This window comes from Solea senegalensis, linkage group LG9 (assembly GCF_019176455.1).
Source record: "Solea senegalensis isolate Sse05_10M linkage group LG9, IFAPA_SoseM_1, whole genome shotgun sequence".
Lineage (NCBI taxonomy): Eukaryota > Metazoa > Chordata > Actinopteri > Pleuronectiformes > Soleidae > Solea > Solea senegalensis.
Genome location: NC_058029.1, coordinates 598,032 through 617,048, shown reverse-complemented (window position 1 = coordinate 617,048; position 19,017 = coordinate 598,032). Strand labels below are relative to the sequence as shown.

The window sequence follows — 19,017 nt, the reverse complement described above, 5'->3', positions numbered from 1 at the left end:
AAAACATTGGCCCTCGGCCACATTTACTGGCTGATCCCTGCCGGAGTGTACCGAACCGGACTGTACCACGATGGAAACACATCACATGAGGACTAACTGGTCCTGACAAGGTCAGTGTTTATGGTCCTAACATGAGTCCCTATCCCCTAACCTATAATAGTTATTTACTCCCCAAACCTGTCTCCATGACAACAGCAGTGTTTTTATTTTTATTTATATTCAATTCTAGCAACACAATCTATTTGAATAAGACATTTTTTTGTGAAGATAAGCAAATAATTTAAGATCCACTGGGACAGATGCTGACCACTGCAGTACAGTGTGGTGTGGACGGTGCATGAGAGCCACAGAACGTGACACAGCAGACAACAAAGGAGGACGTCCAGCAGCTCTGTCTCTGTTTGTCTCAGACAAAGTCAGGCTTTGTACGATGTTTTTCTGTCTGTCGCTCAATCAGCTGACTGGTACACACCAAGGGACGGACACCAGAAAATGGAGCGGTTGGGGTTGGTTATTACGGTTACAAGAAATAGGTACTGGAAGAAACTGGTCCTAATGAGGCACAGCCTGATTTATGAGGAACTACGTTTAGGACAAAGTTTAGTAAAAGTCAAGTTCAACTCAATTTTATGTGAAGCAGGTTTTAAAGATATTCATATATATACTGTATATATAGACACATACATACATATGTATATATACATATATACACACACATATGTATATATACATATATACATAAACATATATCCTCTTCTTCTGGACTTGCAACCAAACTGTTCCACAAAATACCACAATCAATTCAAATAGTGGTTAAGGTTAAGGTCAGGATTACCTGGTTATGGTTAAGGATAACGCTTTGTCTGGTTTGTCCAAACAGATGAAAGTCAATGCAGAGTCCTTAGAAGAATAGCTGTGCAAACCTGTGTGTGTGTGTGTGTGTGTTTGTGCTGGTGTGTGAAGTGACAACCATGAGTGGCGGCCCACGCACTCCACCCACGGAAGAATAGGCAGCGAGAGGAGACGAGCTAATGGACGAGCAGATTAGTAGATGTTTGAATCAAAGAGCTGGTTTTAGTTACACAACTGTTTAAAATCAGCGGGAAACAAAGACAAAGAGTCTGTCGCTCTTCTGTTTGTTTGTTGTGAGCAGCATAAATCTAAAAGTCCAGGAGGGATTTTCATGGAATACTTGAAGAGATTATGGTCCTTTGACCTTTTCATAGCTGAATCACCTGTAGCAACTACAAATGCTATTGTACGTTCTCACTTTCGTCCTCACTTTCCTCGACAGAAGTCAAGTCAACTTTATTTCTAGAGCACATTTAAAAACCACTTTACCCTGTTTAAGGCACAGCAAACAGTAGAATAGTGACATAATATGATAAATGATAAAACCCTCATAGAAGTGTCTGGATTGACTATTTCCATCCATCCATCCATCACAGGAAACCATGGTTCCAGTTGTGCTTATAATTAAAGTATAATCAGGGTTAGGAATAAGATGTATAAAGGATTTCCTTTCCAGAGTTCAGTGAAGGTTCTAATAATAAATGACATGTAAGTAATTAAAAGTGCGGTTAGGTAGCGGCAGTGTGTTTGTCTGCTGCAGGCGTGAGGCCTCGCTGAGAACTGATCAGCTAACTGGGATCTTCATATTCAGTCAGCGGTGCCCCGCCTGAGGCCATCTGCCGCCCTACCTCTAATCCAGGCGCTTGTCATTGGTGATTAGCCAGCATCTCTATCACTCTCTCTCCTCTGTCCAACACAGTATATTTGCAGCTTATTACGCTGACACTAGTGTTAAAGCACGACACGGCGCGTCCTCTCTCTCAATCACCCTAAACGTCTTTGTATGGATTTTTAACGACTCTGAATCCAAGTGTTTTCCTCTCTTGATCCACTCATCCCTCCACGTCTCTGCCGGTGAAGGATATTCTGCGTCTAATTGTAGTACTCGGAGCAGTGACCTCAAGCTCTTAAAACTGTCACTGCACTACATTTTTTTTTTTAAAGTTGACAAATAGCATGAATGACATGTGGCACTTGTACCACACACAACCATATACCAACAAAGTGATAGGACTGTGAGCTAGCCTTAGTTAGCCCTTTTCAGATGTCTACATTTTAAAGTTTGTCTTCTAGAGATGCTCGTTCTTCTGCTCCTGTGGTTGAGACGTCATTGGGGGGGCGTCCACACCGAGACGGTGTTTAGTTGTTCTACTTTTAGAGATTTGTTGACTCTCCGTCCGCAGTAAATACAGATAGATGGATCTCACTCATGCGGCAGAAATGTGCGTATCCTTCTCGTAAAGTATTTCAGTTTATGGCAGAAAGTTACAAGAGATTTGTGTTGTTGTGTTGTCAGTTTATGTGCACCTTTTATAGACCTGTTTCTTTGTCTGTTGTGTTGTTGTCCGTTGTGTTGTTTGTTTATGTGCACCTTTTATAGACCTGTTTCTTTGTCTGTTGTGTTGTTGTCCGTTGTTATTTGTTTTATTGTGCACCTTTTATAGACCTGTTTCTTTGGCTGTTGTGTTGTCTGTTGCGTTGTTGTCCGTTGTGTTGTCTGTTTATGTGCACCTTTTATAGACCTGTTTCTGTTGTGTTGTCTGTTGTGTTGTCTGTTTTTGTGCACCTTTAATAGACCTGTTTCTGTTATGTTGTCTGTTGTGTTGTTGTCTGTTCGTTGTCTGTTGTGTTGTTGTCTGTTTTTGTGCACCTTTATAGACCTGTTCTTTGTCTGTTGTGTTGCTGTCTGTTGTGTTGTTGTCTGTTCTGCGTTGTCTGTGTTGCTGTCTGTTGTCTTGTCTGTTTTTGTGCACCTTTAATAGACCAGTTTCTGTTGTGTTGTCTGTTTTGTGCACCTTTTAGACCTGTTTCTTTGTCTGTTGCGTTGTCTGTTGTGTTTGCTGTCTGTTGTGTTGTTGTCTGTTGCGTTGCTGTCTGTTGTCTTGTCTGTTTTTGTGCACCTTTATAGACCTGTTTCTGTTGTGTTGTCTGTTGTGTTGTTGTCTGTTAGTTGTCTGTTGTGTTGTTGTCTGTTTTGTGCACAGTTAATAGACCTGTTCTTTGTCTGTTGTGTTGCTGTCTGTTGTGTTGCTGTCTGTTTGTGTTGTTGTCTGTTGCGTTGTCTGTTTTTGTGCACCTTTTATAGACCTGTTTCTTTGTCTGTTGTGTTGCTGTCTGTTGTGTTGTTGTCTGTTGCGTTGTCTGTTGTGTTGCTGTCTGTTGTGTTGTTGTCTGTTTTTGTGCACCATTAATAGACCTGTTTCTCAGCACATTCAAACAACACTTTCAAAAGTGATAATGACGTTTCTTTTCTTTTTTCCAGTGTAAAGCACAAACTGTTCCTCCTCAAAACAACCTGAAAGCAAATGAGTCCATGATATTAATCAAATGTGCAACTGTTAGTTTTACTACAAACTTGAATTTTAATATCTGTTTAAAATCTTTATGCCCGCGTGAATAATAAGTGCAGCCTGTTATTGAGAAGTCATTAGGTAATTTACATTATAATAGGCTACAAAGACGACACACTGGGAAACAGTGTGTCGCTTACCTCACTCAATGTGCCGCTTATTTACATGCATTTAATCATTTACGTTTAAAGAACATAAAGAACCGACAGACGTGAAATGTCTCTGAAGGACGACTAAAAATGACTCGACAATCGTTTTGGGGATTTCTGTGACATTTGAATGGAGTTTTTTAAATAAATAAATAATTAAATAAACATGAAGTGCTGGCTTTGTTTTATTTAAAAAAAAACTGTAAATGGACAAAGTCTTTAAAATTATAAAGTAGTTATTCCCATTGACTCCCTCATTGCTTCTCATGAGCTGAGAACAAAAAGATTCCGTTTCACCTTGTCGTTCTTTAGCCCACGCTCAGAGGACAACGCCAGAGCTTTGCTAGCATCCTGCTAAACATTCATCAGGACAGACTTCAGCGTGTCAGACAGTTTGAGTACTCAAGGAAGGTCTCTGTACACGTATGCTAGCTTTGTTAGTGGTCCAGACACCAATCAGTACGCTGTACTGGGTGAATTCATCTTCTATAGCTCTATCCTCCACATGTCAGTCTCAGCTGACATAGGGCAATAGACGGGTCACACTCTGGCCAGACCATCACAGGAACCCGGAGAACCCGGAGAAAACCCACAAACACAGCAGGAGAACATGCTGAAAGCCCCTTGTTCAGTCTTCTTGCTGCAAAGGCAAGAGTTCTAACCACTGCACCACCCATGCGGCCCCTGGGCGAATCCAACACCAATAAATTCCACTGAAAACCCCAGACGACCACATGTCCATAACCAGAGCAGTGGTGTGAACGTACACACTCTCACAGTGAGTGAAGGCATGTTAGCATGTTGACATTAGCACATTTCCTGTGGGCTGTAGGGGAAGCTAACACTGATTAGTCTTTGTAAATATTTAACGCTCCTTCCTCTCTGAGTCGGTCAGTGAAACCAAACGTCGGCGTGATGGAGTCACAAAACAAAGAGGGTCAAACATGATTCCACAGAACAGCGTGATCAAATCAGCCACTGGTAAACACTGTCACTAACAATTACCTAAAGCCACTGTCCTGTCACTGTTGCTTAGGGCACTCTGAAGAATTACTGCACCATTTTTACTCAACAAGCCAAGACACACACACACACACACACACACACACACACACACACACACACACACACACACACACAGCCCCAAAAGACAAGCAGGAAATCATTCCGAAAAATGGGGTCAAAACTGCAGCAGTACAAAGTGACTTTCAACAACAAAAGCAATGTTGTTATGTAAGATCCAAACCAGCGGAGGCTCAATATTCTAATGTGATGTCGTCTGATCTAAAAGCTTTGATTCCTCGGTGGATTTACAGCACTCTGTGTTTACAGCTCATCACATGATCTAATGACCAGTTAATCTTCCTCGCTACACAACATCCGAGTCTTTAACGATGAGGAGAGAGACTGTGAGGACATGAGGTCTGAGCATTATACCAAAGGTTTATCGCCATCATCAACACCAACACGAGCGATATACACGGCGCAAACACTGCGTGAGCTCCAGCTACTTTTGGTTTGGTCAAGAACTTTCTAGAAACAACTGAAGAGAAGAACGGTTTCTTCTGTTATGACAAGAGAGTTTTGTTGTTATAACGTGGCAGGAGGATTACAGTCCATCGATCAAGTCTGGGGTGGAGTCGCTCAGTGGTTAAGACCGGTACCCTATGTGCGAAAAACATCATGGTCGCAATGGTCGCAAGTTCGATTCCACCCCTCACTGATTGTACTCAATTCCATTGTAAGTCGCTTTGGATAAAAGCGTCTGCTAAATGACATGTAATGTAATGTAAAAGTCTATCTCGATATAACGAGAAATTATCTTGTTATACTTATACTTATTATAAGGAGAGACTTTCCGTTCATAACCTGAGAACTTTCTTGATAGAACAAGAAACCCTCGTTTAATGAGAAACGATGTGAGTAATGGCTCAGATATGATTTCTCCCCTGTGGCAGTTCTACACAGCTCGATGTAAAGTTTCCGTGTCTGATAAAAAGAAAACTGCGATACACAAAAGCTGTTCGTCGAACTATAAATCTGTGTCCGCTTCATATTCTCCTCAGTGTCCACGTCAGTTTAGCAGCAAACACAAAACACAAGGACATTAACACGGAGGATTTTATTTATCGCAATTCATATCATCATCGTCATCGCAATATTAAAGGTAGTGACTGTTGTAAACAGCGTGCAGCGTGTGCATGACTTCCCTTCAGCCGAGGAAACTAAATAACCATGGATGATGAGGTGATGGTTAATGATGGTGCTGAGGATTTTGATTCCAGTTCTTCAGCTTTATTAGAGAAGTACAGCAGAAGAAGAAGAAGGAGAAGAAGAAGAAGGAGGAGGAGGAGGAGGAGGAGGAGGAGGAGACAGGGCAGCAGAGTCTTTCCAGGTAAATGTCACAGTTTTCCTCTGCTCTCTGTTCACTGACACTGACCTCGGCGCCTCTCGTGGTTCGACTCGCCGGCCTCTTTTCAAAGCCGCGCCCCCTGACCGTGAACGTGCTCGCGTTCCTCCGTGCGATCCACAGGGATTTGATCGTGTTTCCACTTTGAGGCCGAGAGCGTATTTACGTTGTAATTTGTGAAGGGAAAGCAGACACAAGCAGGACACACACGAAACACACACGAAACACACACACTCTTTACTTTAGAGGAGAAAAGAAGAAGTAAATGTTTGAGCAGCTCTTTGTCGAGGGACTGAAAGAGAAGAACCTTCATGTTTTTATCTCGCAGCCAATTCAAGTAGTTTTAAGTGACACCATCAGGTTTTTGGTTTTTTAAATGTGAACCAGCCTGAGGCTCACTCACTCACTCACTCACTCACTCACACACTCACATTATTAATCCATTAGTTATTTCCTAAATTGAGAATTGATTAATCAGTTTGAGTGCTTTTAAAAAAACATTAAAACACAATCTCTGATTCTCCAGCTTCTTTAAATATTAATATTTTCTAGTTTCTTGTTTGTGGACAAAACAAAGCACTTGAGAACATCATCATTTCCAGGTTTTGTGGAACTTTGATCACGTTGTAATGGACCGAATAGCTACATTTAATTAAGAAAATAAATGGTGAGATGTTTGGATGTTTTTGAGACTTTTTAAGATTTGATTTTTATCAGAGCCGTGCACAAACAGACATCCTCATGTCAATTACATTTAAATTAGATTTGACTGAAAACCTGGCTGCCAAACAGGACACAAGGAAGAACAGACATCCTCCTCACAAAAACAAGGATTTATCATCGTGTTGGACGGCGCTGTCCGCCTGGAAACCCCTCACTCTCCTGCACCAAAGTCCACAGAAACCAAGGTGTTGGACGACATCAAATACAAGCATTTTTTAAGGACTTTCCAGGACAAATTCCCTCAAATTCAAGGACTAGAATGTGCTTAAGATGGGAGGACAACTTGTAAGAGTGTCTTCGTCCATGACGCCGTCCTATTTTATTGATGTGCAGCAGCTCTGCATCTGCACAAGTGATTGTCCTCAGGATTTTGGTCAAAGTCTTACAGTCTTTGTCTTTGGTGAGACAGAGATGTCCCAGACATCACATCGTCATGTTCTCTCTTGTGTTTTAAATTAACTTGCTCATTACAGAGAGAGACAGTGGACAGAGTCCGCAACACCTAGTAACTATGTGTCCACCTTTGTCCTGTGTCGGCCTCGTCTACGTACAGCATGAAACAGTAGGTGGCGTCGTCACAAACAAGGGAGACATTTACCTAAATATCAACTTCACTTCTCTCTCCCACAAAATACAAGTGCTTTCAATGACCCATGTCTATGCCTGTGGGAACCTCCGCAATTTGAGCTCCTGGAGCCACAGGAGCTTCTGATCTACTTGAGTGGATGAAATGTTAAATTGCTCATTTTCTCTGTGGATTTTGGTTCCAGTGAGTTTCCACGTGTCTCTTCACACTGAAACAAACTGAAGTAGCCCTTTAACAGGCACAGTGAGGTCTGTGGGGTGTACGTCAGAATGTTTCTATCATGTAATAATCTTTTTATAGTGACACGTGTCACTCTGATGTATGAGGTCAGGGCTTATAATCAGGTTAAAAACATCCCTGGATAACATTAATCTCTCCATGATCTGCTTAGTCACACGACGACCATCCACAAAGAGCACGACTAAGGTCACAACATGACAAAATGTCCCTTTAAAATAAATACATGATGAGCCATCAGAGTTTGGCCCGTGCAAATCCTCTTATGTCACTCTAAATAAAGTTTTTTGGATGAGGTATAATCTGTAATCCGGGCCCGCCGCTCCTGCATCAGTAATAGCCGGGTTTTAGTGAAAGCTCTGTCATTCAGATGAAACAAACTGTGGCATGTCTTTGGCAGCGTCCTCCGCTCAATGGATTGACTGTTTATAAAAAAATGCAGCACTTTGCAACGGAGAGTGGTCGGCTAATATCGCTAAAGCCACAAAACAGATCAATCCCAGGCTAAATGTGCCGCGTCATGCTAGCCTGTTAGCCGTTCAAACTCATTCATTCACTACTGGAACAAAAATGTACTTCCTTTTTTTCTTTACTGAGAAGAAAGATGCTGAGGCTACACGTTTGTTGCTAATGTTTGTTTGTAAGAGTGAACGTATTACTGACGACACAACGGAGACAGAAGAAGAAAAACAGAGAGGGAATTTCACAAAGGTATCACACTTGTTTTAAATATTAAATGTGGTACTGTGCTAATGTGCTACATTAGCTTGGCGTATCATGTTACGGTCTCTGTCTGCAAACCACTGTAAAATGAGCTGTGCTAATGAGCTAAACTAACATAGCATCGGCACTATGTTAGTTTAGCCTGTCAGACTGTATCTGTGGTAGAGAACGGTAGTTTCATTGTCACTGGCTAATATTACTTAAGTACTTAAAGTATAAGACATTTACTGTACTTATTTTTATATAAAATGTACTTAAGTTTTAGAAGTAAAAGTATTAAAATAGTGAGGATTCAGGATTGAGCCATGGTGGCTCAGTGGTAGGGCGAGTTGTCTTTCAACTGCAAGGCTGTTTTTGTCCACAAACCAACAATGACTCAGTTTTAATGATTTATTTGTTGATATGGAGCAAAGAAAATATAAACTATTCACACAAAGTTAATAAATGGAAGAATCTATTAATATGTTATCATTAGAGCCTCAATCAATAATATCACTGCAGTAATGGTGATTAAGTACGGTCACAGTATTCAACGTTTCTGTTTTTAGAAGTTGAAAAGTTAAATAATATTAAGCGGCAGACCTCGTTCTATTACTTCAATCATGGGAAAATAATTGCTAATTGTTAACATAAATATAAAAACTGTGTGACAAAGATGATGATTTTTGTGATTTTGGCCACTTTAACAAAACTCAAGAAAAACCAAAAAATAAAAACACAGGATTAAAATAAAACCCAGTGGCACACGGGTAATGAAAAATAAAAATCCCAAGGAAACTGTTTTTCATTTATATGCATGGCCTAAATGTGTTGCCTGTTGCCGAGGACTTTCAAAGAGCGTCGAGCCAATTAGCGACCAGACTCTTGTTGGCCCTCTGGTGCTATGCTAATGCTAATTAAGGTCACGAGGGGTCACGTTGTGATGCACTCAAATAAAAGAGGCGGGAAACTCAGAGGGATTCTTCTGAGTGGGGACGACGTCGGTGGAGCTGCTCACACAGACGTGCTGTTTGTTTTCAGGCTGAACGTAAACACGTGATTTTTCACAGAGAACACAAACAGGAAGTGAACCTTTTTTGCAGCTTAATAGTTATAGTTTATATAACATATATTTTACTAGGGATGGGAACGACACAGCATTTTGAGAGTCGATTGTTTTTGTTTTAACAGCAGAAAAATATTCTACGGTGTGCTTATTCATTTTAGGCTCAAAAACATGGCTGTAATGTCCAATATTGACCATCAAAGCAGTGAGCAACAACTAAACCAAACAAAAAGATCAATCACTCTGAGACCAATCAAACAGCAGTGAAAGTAAAACAGGTGATAGAGATGCGCAGATCGTCAGGTCAACTCATTTCTGCCTCATTTCAGATCTAGTCAATCTGTTAACCTACATATTATTTATATTTTTGTTTATTTATTTCAACTGTGACCCGCCCACAAATAATCCAAAAAAATTTTTTTCACACAATCCACTCACTGTGTCCGTGGGTGAACAGGTGAACCTATCTCACCGTTTCGGCCGAGTTTTTGTTGAAGAACACAAACAAGTCCACATGTTTGGGAAGAAGGCGAGGGGCGGAGTCTATTCACCGCGAGAAAAGTCTCTCCGCCTGCACGGATGTGGCAGAGATGCAGAGGGAGGCTTTCACCAGAAGAGTGCATTAGTGTCGCTCACTCTATGACGTTTATTTGAAAAGACAATGTAATTGTCACATCCCTAAAGTCACATCCCTATATTTTACATATTATTATTTATCGCTAATGAAACACGAGACCATGTTTGGACGTGTGACCACGATTATCGCGATTCACAATATTATTGCGATTTTTCTGATTCTTAAATAGTCAAACGTACGACGCCTTCGGTCTGAACCTACGACAATCGGAAACATTGCAGATAGAATACATGCTGCATTTTCTTCAGTGTGTCACAAACACACTCACTCACTCACAAACACACTGACACATGATTCATCAGTTTGTTGTTGAACATGAATCAGGTGATTTACTGGATCTACAGCAGAGAGAGAGAGACAGAGAGGAGGAGGAGCAGCAGCAGGAGGAGACACGTGGTGAGACGCGCAGCTCGACTGACGCTGAGGTGACGGACAGTAGGTGAAATGAGATTGACTTGATCTGAGGTCAGATAATCTGGACATGAGGACAGATTACAGGGAGAGTGAGGTGGTGAACGGTGATCACATCACGACGTCTGACCACGAGACAAAGACTTTAAACAACTGTAATCATTAGATTAAAGTTAAAGGTTACAGTTGTAAAGTAAGGTCTTCAGGTTTCCTCCCACAGTCCAAAAACATGCAGATTAGGGGATTAGTGAGAGATGGATGGTTGTTTGTCTCTGTGATGGACGGCGGCAGTGGAGGATACAGTGGTAGATGAGTGAGTGACTGCCTAACAGTGTTAACAGCTGCAGTTGTCGGAAGAACATGAAAATAACTGTGTATAATAAAAGCAGCAGAAAGTGAAACAGAGCGACAGAGAAGAAGAAGAAGAAGAAGAAGAAGAAGAACAGGAAGAGTGTCAGGAGTGCGAAAAATGGTGTGAAAATAGCTGAAGAAAACGTCAGGGAACGTCTCAAAGGTCAGGAAGAAGAGAGTGTGGCACGCCATCATCACCTTCATCACCTTCATGGTGGTGTTTCTTCAGCACTCATCCTCACAAACATCAGCCTCTCTCTCTCTCTGCCTCATTTCAATAACATGTAAATAATAAAAGAGAAGAAACAACAAACCCTGAACTGTCTCACCTTCCAAAAACAGAAACATCACATTTCTGCAGACGACTGCAGACGAGATTCAGACCTCAGTTCCCACAGTTTCCCCAGACAGGGGCCGTATTTCAGCTCCGCTCATCAATATGCAAAACATCAGAGCAGAGAATATTCCCTCCACTGCACACTCGGCAAACGTGCACAAACATCATCACATTTCTTTGTTGTTGGCTTCACTTATATATTTATTTTTCATATATGTATATATTAAACAAGCTTTGATCAGAGGGAGGAAACGTCATCACATTTGGACGAAAACGGTCTGGAGACTCAAAAGCTCTAAATTGTGCCTCGTGTGATTTTTAACGCTCCTCAGGCAAAGAGTCGAACCAAAGAAACACAAACCAAAAAAACCGCAGGGCTGAAACCAATGAGCTACTTTTTATTTGGGAAGAAGTGAACAAACTCCCCGACACTGGATTACATTTCAAAGCTCAGAGCCGCGAGCGAGAACATGTATGATGTGGGAGAGAAGGTGGTGTAGCGTGGGAGAGAGAGGCGTAATCACTATGACCTACAGTAGGATAGATGTAGGTTAAGCCAGTCCCTCCCTCTCTCTCCCACTCTTTCCTGGGGTTTGTTAAATCCCTGCTCCTTTAATCTCCTTACGCAGCTACATCCTTTTTAAAGATGCAGAACCACAGGAGAGTTGTGGGATATGTCACAGTGGAGGAGGAGGAGGAGGAGCAGGTGGGGATGGCTCCACCCACAAAATGACACAGCCAGTGTACGGCTTTGAAAGTCAGGAAAAAAAAGCCTCAGTACGAGTCTCAAAAACGTCTGGACTTGAAGAGAAAAACAAGCGTTTGCAGTGGAGATTAAATATAAAGGTGAAAGTGGAGAGTTTTCTCTCTCACACACGTCTTTATTTAAAACCAGGTTGGTCTCGCTGACATCAAAACATCTGTTTCAGTGGAGACCTGGTCACAACAAACACTTTCACTGGAGCTTTGAACTCACTCAGAATTAGAAGCTGAGATTGTTATCTGTTCCATGTACAGTTCGTACTTTGGTTTTTCTTATTAAAAGACAAAACAAATAAATAAATAACAATGACTGAGGAGTCGGGCACATTAATGACCACAACATCCTTCTACTGATTTGTCCTTCGCGGGGGTGCTGCGCCAGTCTCTGCTGACATAGGGCAAGAGGCGGAGTCACAGCCTGGACAGAGCGTCAGTCCATCACAGAGACAAAACAGTCGGGCCCGAACCACCCGGGTGCTAACCACTGCACCACCCGTGTCCCCCAATGACCTTACCATAATTACCAAAAAGTTAAGATGTTTGTGTTGTGATGTATGTGGAAGCTTCAGTGCAGCTCCGTGATACAGAAACCACATTCTTTAACACACATTCACACATACATTGACTTTCCCATGGTCAACAGTAATAACATAATATCTGAAAAGATCCTCCTCCCTGTGACATTTAACTGAGTCCATGTGACTCAGGACGATATCACGACACAAGAAAACACTCACATCCACAAACACCATCACAATCATTTCACTACACCTCCTTCACAACCACCACCGGGCACTATTGTGTAGCACTGGCCATCAATCATCTGTCTCTCTCACACACACACACACACACACACACACGGGCAGCACCAGCAGCAGCAACATTTCAATAATGGTGCATCACCTGAGACTCGAGGAGATGAAAGTAATCAGTTCAGAAAGCGTCAGGGTTTTTGCAGCATGTCACATGATATTCTCTCTCTCACACACACACAGTCTTTGAACTTCAGCTAAGCAGAGTGGTAATCTCCTGATAACACATTTATGAGACGACGACAACCAGAGGGCGTCAAGTGGAGGAAGGATTGTTAAAGATGTGAGAAGCTTTCAGGAGAAGAATCCTCGCTGCTTTCCAACAAAAACACAAACCGTGACACGTCAAAAACTCTTCAATCTAAAAGTTAGAACATTCATGAACAAGGTTTCTGTCGTTCCAGGTGCAACACAACTGACAACAATGATCATATCTGCTAAAGCACTGGGTTGGGACCCACACATGGGTCGTGGGAGATGTTTTTTGGGTCCCCAAAACAAATTTGTTGACTTTTCCCAAATCTTTTTGTCACATTTCTGTGAACAAGTTGCAATTAAATAAGCAAACATCTGGTCATTCAAGGAGCATCCGTCTGAATTTCACTCCAATGAATGATTTTACTTTGGGGCAAGGACCTTGCTTTACGAGGGCCGCCGTCTTGTGCCGCCAGATGAAGCCTTTCATGTTTTTTTTATTAATATTTTGGGAAGATTTGGGAAAATTCAGCAAATTAGCAGTTCAACGGTTCACTTGTCAGGCTTCAAACTCGGCAGGTGACTTAACCCTGAGTGCTCACGGGCTGCACCCTTGGTATTTTGCCATGGGAATGATACACAACTCCATATATGGACGTCCTGTGTGTTTATAGGTCACATATTTAAGGCTTTAGAAAATGTGTTGAGTCAAAAGTTACAATTTATTTGAGTTGCAATAAATGTTTTCCTTTTATTTTTGTATTTTGTTTGTACAAATTTCACAAATTCAAAGCTATTTTTAAAGATTTTGAGTACTTTTTTTGCTCAGGTGTGTTTTTATATCCTTTTTCTTTTCAGCACACGATCTTATAGCCTCCGATTAGATGTTGTAACAAAGCAGCCTAAGGCTTCATAAAAGCACCAGTGTGTCTCTTAAACTTTGGCGACGTTTGGACGAGAAACACCAGCGATATCAGTAGAAATGCGACACATGTAAATATCGCTAAACTGCCACAGAGACAGTCGTGCCAAATGGACACGCAAGGCAATGTGGCGTTCTCGAAATGCGGGAACATAAGTGAACATTAAGCACCTCCCACTTCCAAGAGGCTTGACCATCGGACGTCATAGGTGATTGGACAGACGTAAAAAATAATCAGACCAATGATCAGGACGACGTACGCAGAGCGACGGAAAACAAACGTGTCAACAAAACGCTTGTTGCTTGTTTTCGTTTTCTCGGAGCGACGTCAGCGGCGGGTGAGCTCCGTGGAGCAAAGTCACTTAAAATGGCTGCCATGTAGGACATATAACAAAAGCTGCTAGACGCCACTTCTCTGTCATCTAACGTTAAGCCCGCCTCCAGCCCGTTTGTGATTGGTTGAGATTCCAGGCTAGCTCACGCAAGTCTTTTAGACGTGGGAAACTCTGTTGCTTCAGCAGCTGTACGTGTGTTTTTATCATATTTATCATATTTATCATATTTATAGCATTTCCCTGCACACATTTGACTGTTTTATTACTTTTAACCTGCACAGTAACTCCAGGTCAACGATGCAAGTTCAAAAAAGACAAATAAAAAAAATCTCCAATCTTGATGAAACTACAGAATTTTCCTCATTTCTGCTTCACAAACACCAGCAGCACTCACTCACTCACTCACTCATTCACCAGCAGCAGCGGCAGCAGCATAAATGCACCATCGTGCTGTGAGAGCTGAAACAAACCTGTTTCCCAGAAATAAACCGACGTCCCGTCGTCCGTCTGCGTGTGAACGCTCCACAAACCACACAGCAGCAGCACCACAGTCACCACAAGGTTCCCGCTCCCCTCTGTCCTCCTCCTCCTCAGGAGGCTCCCTGCTCCTCCTGCTCCTCCTGCTACTGCTCCCTCAACCCTCCACCCCAGCCCCATGGTCCAGCACAGGATCAAAAAAAGAAGAAGAAGAAGAAAAAAGAAAAAGTAAATCCACTCGGTAAGCAAGAAGAAGAAGAAGAAGAAGAAGAAGAAGAAGAAGAAGAAAACACACGATAGTCCAAAGAAGAAGGAGAAGAAGTGAAGTGTGCAGAGGAGGAGAGAGTGAGAGGAGGACGAGTCCTGCAGGAGTTCACGTCCAGGTTCAGGTCTCGTGAAGGACAGATCAACTTCTTTCTCTTTTGCCTCCTAACTTGGCCGTAAGGTTCCAGAGGGGGTGGAGCCAGTCACTCAGTGTTTATGATGTTTGAGCTGCAGATGGATGAAGGTGATGAAGATGATGGTGGTGGCACAGTCTTCCTCCTCCATCGCTGCTGCTGCTGCTTCTGTCCTCTGGCTGTGGAGCAGTGACAGTGGGCGAGTGTCTGCAGTGTTGTTCGCCTCCCTCCCTCCCTCTCTCCCTCTCTCTCTCTCGCTGTCTCCTATTCTCACCGTTTGCTCTCTCTCTCTCTCTCTCTCCCCCCTCTCTCTCTCTGTTATTTTTCCTCCTTTTGAATTTTCACTTCTTAGTTTCGCTTCCCCCTCTCCTCTTCCCCATGCCCCCCCTTCCCCTCCTCTTGCCTAGGGCATAAGGACGTATCCGTATCCTCCTCCTCTTTCTCCTCCTCTAGTGCTGGGAAGACGACAGGAGACCAGCAGCTCCTCACACTGGTCTGAGGAGCTCCCATAAGCACTTGCTCCTTAGGATCAGAGAGAAAGAGCTTAATGCAGAGCGAGAGAACGTAAAGAAGGAGGAGGAGGAGGAGGAGGAGCAAAACATTAAAGCACAGCTGAGGAGAGGGTGTTTAAATGCTGATGTGAAAGAGAAATGTCAGCGTACACTAACAGACTTTTAGAAGAAGTGGAAAATGTATAAAAATCACTTTTCTTTTCTTGTTTAATTTGAGGTTCAAACCCGAGATGGTGGCGTAGCCGTTCACACAATATCACAATAAACGCTGCGTTTCATTTAGATCGGAAGTCAGAAGTGGGAGTAACGTCGCCACATTCCAGTTAGCCGTCGATAACAAAGCACTGCGTGACATTTCCCTGCACATGGAACAACCCAGTGTTTCCCACTACAAATGTAACGTGCCAACAGAGCTCTGGACGTCAGGTGACTCATTTCACTCACAGCGCCATGTTGGCAGGAAAAGCTTCTAAAAACGACTGAGACGAGTTACACGTGTTTAAATTACACTACGATATCTGAACCAGGAGTAACGATTAGCAACCTGAGCTAAAAACAACGCTCCACACGTCTACCATTTGAAAATTTGCCATAAAACAAATGCGACAGCAATGCTACTAGCAGAATCCCCCCAACCACATCTGTGAATCCTAAAGCCGTGGAGGGCCCCCCCGAATGACCTAGAACATTCCGAGTTCCCACTGCAAATGGAACGCACCAACAGAGCTCTGGAAGTCAAGCAGATTCCTCCTCTCACATGGAAGATTGTCTGTCAGATAGGAAAGTATGAAATACAAAATTATACAGCCTAGAAGTGCAAAAAAATCATTGCTGCTCGGTCCATCAGAGGGCGCTTTGAGTGCAGCTTTGTATCAGTTTTTATTGTGATCTGTGTCACACGTAGCTTTAGAGGTTTTCAGTTTATTTTTAGTTTGTTTTGACGACGTTTTCTTTAACTGTCGACATCTGCTCCATGTTTTTCCCTTTAATTGCCTTTGTTTTTTTCGATTGCACCATATGTGTTTATTTTTGTGTGAATGACTTGTGTGTGTGTGTGTGTGGGGCTCATTAAATAAACTGTGTGTTTGGATGTCAGAGGAAGTCTTGTTTCTGGCACACTGACAGTTTGTCTGGATGAACTTAGTTTGATTTCACGTCTGCAGGGAAAAGTACAGAATCTCAGGGAAAAGGGAACCAATCACAAACTGGCTTTTTCCCGCTGGCGCACTGAAGGCGGGATTACCACGATAACGACAGATCAGTGACGTGTACGTCCAACACTGATGTCCACTGAAGAGCAGCGGTCTTACATGTCTAACGAGTCGCTCCACAGAGTTGTCAGATGGCGTTTCCATCTCTCTGCACACGTCACCCCCATCATTGGTCCGACTGTAGGTCGGTCCAGATGCGTACAGAAGCATTCTGATCTATATTTTAATATTTTAAGCTCAGAACTTCAGTGGAACGAGCGTCTAATCACAGACGAGATTCACCAGCGCGTCTGTGTCAGCTTCTCAGTCAACGGTTGAATAAATAACTGGCAGATAAAAAATGGAAAGTGAACGACGTTATCTTGGAGAAAGAAGCAGAAAAACTCACTGAACTGATCGTGATCATGATGTTCAGAAGAAGGATCACAGAAGAGGACAAGGAGGAGGCAGATGATCCTCTGTGGCGAGGAGGTGGGAGGTGACCACAGCATCAGGTGTTTGCCAGGCTAGTTGTGGAATTATCTCACACCAGCGCCGTCTTCACAGTTAATCCACGACGAGCCTGGTTAATGGCGGCACCTCAGTCTCATCGTGTAACTCTTCAACCGGTCACCTGACTTCAAACTAGGCAGGCGACTGACTCAGCGCCGACTTTGGCAAACACTGAACAGGTGTGTGTGTGTGTGAGTCAGTGCCAGCTGACGGACAGGGTGAGTGAAATGACTATAATCACATTTAAATGTGCTGTACTTGAACTAAATGAAGCTACAGCTCAAACCCTCGGCTACGTCGAGCCTGGACGAAGCTTCTTTTCTCCAACACCTGGATATTTGTCTGATTTTTACTCAACCGTCGTGTTTGTTTCTATTTCAGAAAATACACCAGGGAGCAACTCAGTATAAATAATTTTTTTTTTTTTGTCGTTATCTTAGTCGAGGTAGAGTCGAAAGAAATGTGTTTTTAGTCGGCGGTGGAATGTGGAGGCTTTCTGCTGTCCGGATGTCGATGGGGAGCTCGTTCCACCATTTAGGAACAAGCAAACTGTATTTTCAAACAAATCAAATGTATCTATCACACACAGAAGTGGGTTTTTCTGCGATCGAGCTAAAGTTACGACGAGAGAATTTCAGGCTTATTTTTAAATCGTCTTAGAACCTTAAAACATTTTTTACAATTTTACCAGTGAATTAAAAACACTTTTTTGCTCATTTAACTGCTAAAGAGTTTTAAAAAATGAATGAGCAGAGTTTGTAAAAACACAATGGTGTGATATTAAAAAGTTGAGCGCTACCTACGCTGAGACTGAACTTTCAGTGAAGTGGGACACGTTTAATATTCAGCAGCTCAAAAACCTTTGAAATTAAATTGGTTTGAATATTTGAACACTCACTGCTGGTGAGGAAAGAAAAAAGAAGAACAAGAGTCCATGTCCTGAATTTAACGTTTACTTCAAATTCATTTAATGTTTAAATAGTTAATTGGACGTTTTTCTTTCTAAAATCATTATTCTATATTTAACAGTAAAACATGTGAAAACTCTGGGACCCTGGCATGGAGGTCGCTCCCAGACCCGTGCGTTCCACAGGGCTCTACAGCGCCCCCTAAGGTGAAAACAGAGGCAAAGCTGAGTTCCACCAAATTTCCCAAAATTGGTGTGAAGATGTTTTCAACCAAGACGAGGAAAAAAAGTCGACCGTAACCATGGCGTCAACAGGACGCTGACGACTCTGCTGCTGATTCTGCAGCTGATTCTGCTGCTGATTCTGCTGCTGACTCTGCTGATTCTGCTGCTGATTTTGCTACTGATTCTGCTGCTGACTCTGCTGACTCTACTGCTGACTCTTTGCTGCTGATTCATAACTGTGTGCAGTTCTAGTTATGGACGATATTCATATCATATTGAATTTTAGAGCAAAAGTAGGTCTGTCTTTATGATCTAAACTAATTATTAAACAACGTCCATTTACAGTTTGTTCACTTATTTTATTAATTTACTGTCAAATGTATATTTATCATATCTGCAATGACAGGTATGAAAAAACTAACTGTTCTCAATAGACACTTTGCGCGTATAAACATAACTTCTTTGGTACATAATCACAGCTTAATAAATTATATATTTATATATATAATGCACACCCACACACTTTTATGTTATATATATTCTGCACATAACCATCTGTCGTTAATGTGCTTTTGCTGTTGTCTTTTTATATTTATTTATTTATTGTGTTCTCTTTATTTTTGTATTTATTCTACTTGCACCACCTTAAATGTGGCTATGTTCTGGTTTCTTTTCTTCATATGAACAAAATAAAATCATTAAAAGATTCATTTTGGTTCATTTAGAGACTCGTGGATC

General features: G+C 42.2%; 1 protein-coding gene across 7 annotated transcripts in view; it reads right to left on the bottom strand.

Moving 5' to 3' along the window:
• LOC122774991 (thrombospondin type-1 domain-containing protein 7A-like) overlaps positions 1–14,779 on the bottom strand; it is a 108,039-nt gene extending 93,260 nt beyond the window's left edge. For all 7 annotated transcript variants that reach the window (XM_044034646.1, XM_044034649.1, XM_044034651.1 and 4 more), the window contains exon 1: positions 14,528–14,779. In XM_044034646.1, the coding sequence (XP_043890581.1) occupies positions 14,528–14,714 (187 nt within the window). In that variant the 5' untranslated portion in view covers positions 14,715–14,779. The remainder of the gene's footprint in view (positions 1–14,527) is intronic.
• Between the last annotated feature and the right edge of the window lie 4,238 nt (positions 14,780–19,017).